Source organism: Austrofundulus limnaeus, unplaced genomic scaffold (assembly GCF_001266775.1).
Source record: "Austrofundulus limnaeus strain Quisiro unplaced genomic scaffold, Austrofundulus_limnaeus-1.0 Scaffold2414, whole genome shotgun sequence".
Lineage (NCBI taxonomy): Eukaryota > Metazoa > Chordata > Actinopteri > Cyprinodontiformes > Rivulidae > Austrofundulus > Austrofundulus limnaeus.
In genome coordinates, this window is record NW_013954816.1 from 12,317 (window position 1) to 13,122 (window position 806).

At 54.0% G+C, this 806-nt stretch overlaps 1 protein-coding gene across 1 annotated transcript in view; it reads right to left on the bottom strand.

Annotated features, from left to right (window-relative positions):
* Nucleotides 1–316: 316 nt before the first annotated feature.
* iqgap3 (IQ motif containing GTPase activating protein 3) overlaps nucleotides 317–806 on the bottom strand; it is a gene marked incomplete at both ends in the record, with an annotated part of 18,939 nt that continues 18,449 nt past the window's right edge. The window contains 2 exon segments of the mRNA XM_013999687.1: nucleotides 317–457; nucleotides 530–754. Coding sequence (XP_013855141.1) covers nucleotides 317–457; nucleotides 530–754 — 366 coding nt within the window.

Consider the following 806-nt stretch of genomic DNA (forward strand, 5'->3'; position numbering starts at 1 on the left):
TTGTTGAACAGGTGAAGACCTGCAGGTCTTGGTGGACAGATAAAGACTTGCAGGTCATGTTGGTCAGGTGAAGACCTGCAGTTCCTGTTGGACAAATAAAGACCTGCAGGTCTTGTTGGACAGGTGAAGACCTGCAGGTCTTGTTGGACAGGTGAAGAAGACCTGCAGGTCTTGTTGGACAGGTGAAGACCTGGACAGGTGAAGACCTGCAGCTCCTGTTGGACAGGTGAAGAAGACCTGCTGGACAGGTGAAGACCTGCAGGTCCTGTTGGACAGGTGAAGACCTGCAGGTCCTGTTGGACAGGTGAAGACCTACGGGAGCTTGTTGAGGTTGGAGGTGATGGCCTTGAAGACCCGGTCCGTCAGGTTCTTCAGGTTTAGGATGGCGATGTCGATCCGTCTCTGGACTTCAGGGTGGGACAGAGCCTCCTCAGAAGACACCTCGTAGGGCAGAGGACTGCAGGAACAGACAGGTGAGACAGGAGTCTGTCATGACTACAGGTTTTTGAAGAGGAGTCTCTGTGCACACCTCCTGTGACCGGTCTGGGTTTCAGTCTGGTTGATCCAGGACTTGTAGACCTCCACTGGGTCAGTTCTGATGATGAGGGACCGGTCCTGCAGGATGTCCTTCAGAGCCGGGCCCAGAAAATCTCGCAGCTCATTGTGTCCTCGAGCGTGACGGTAGAAGTTCACCAGCATCCTGATAACGGTGGGATTCCCTGTGACCACATCCTGAGGCTGGTCCACCTTCAGTCTGTCCACACACACACACACACACACACACACACACACACACACACACACAC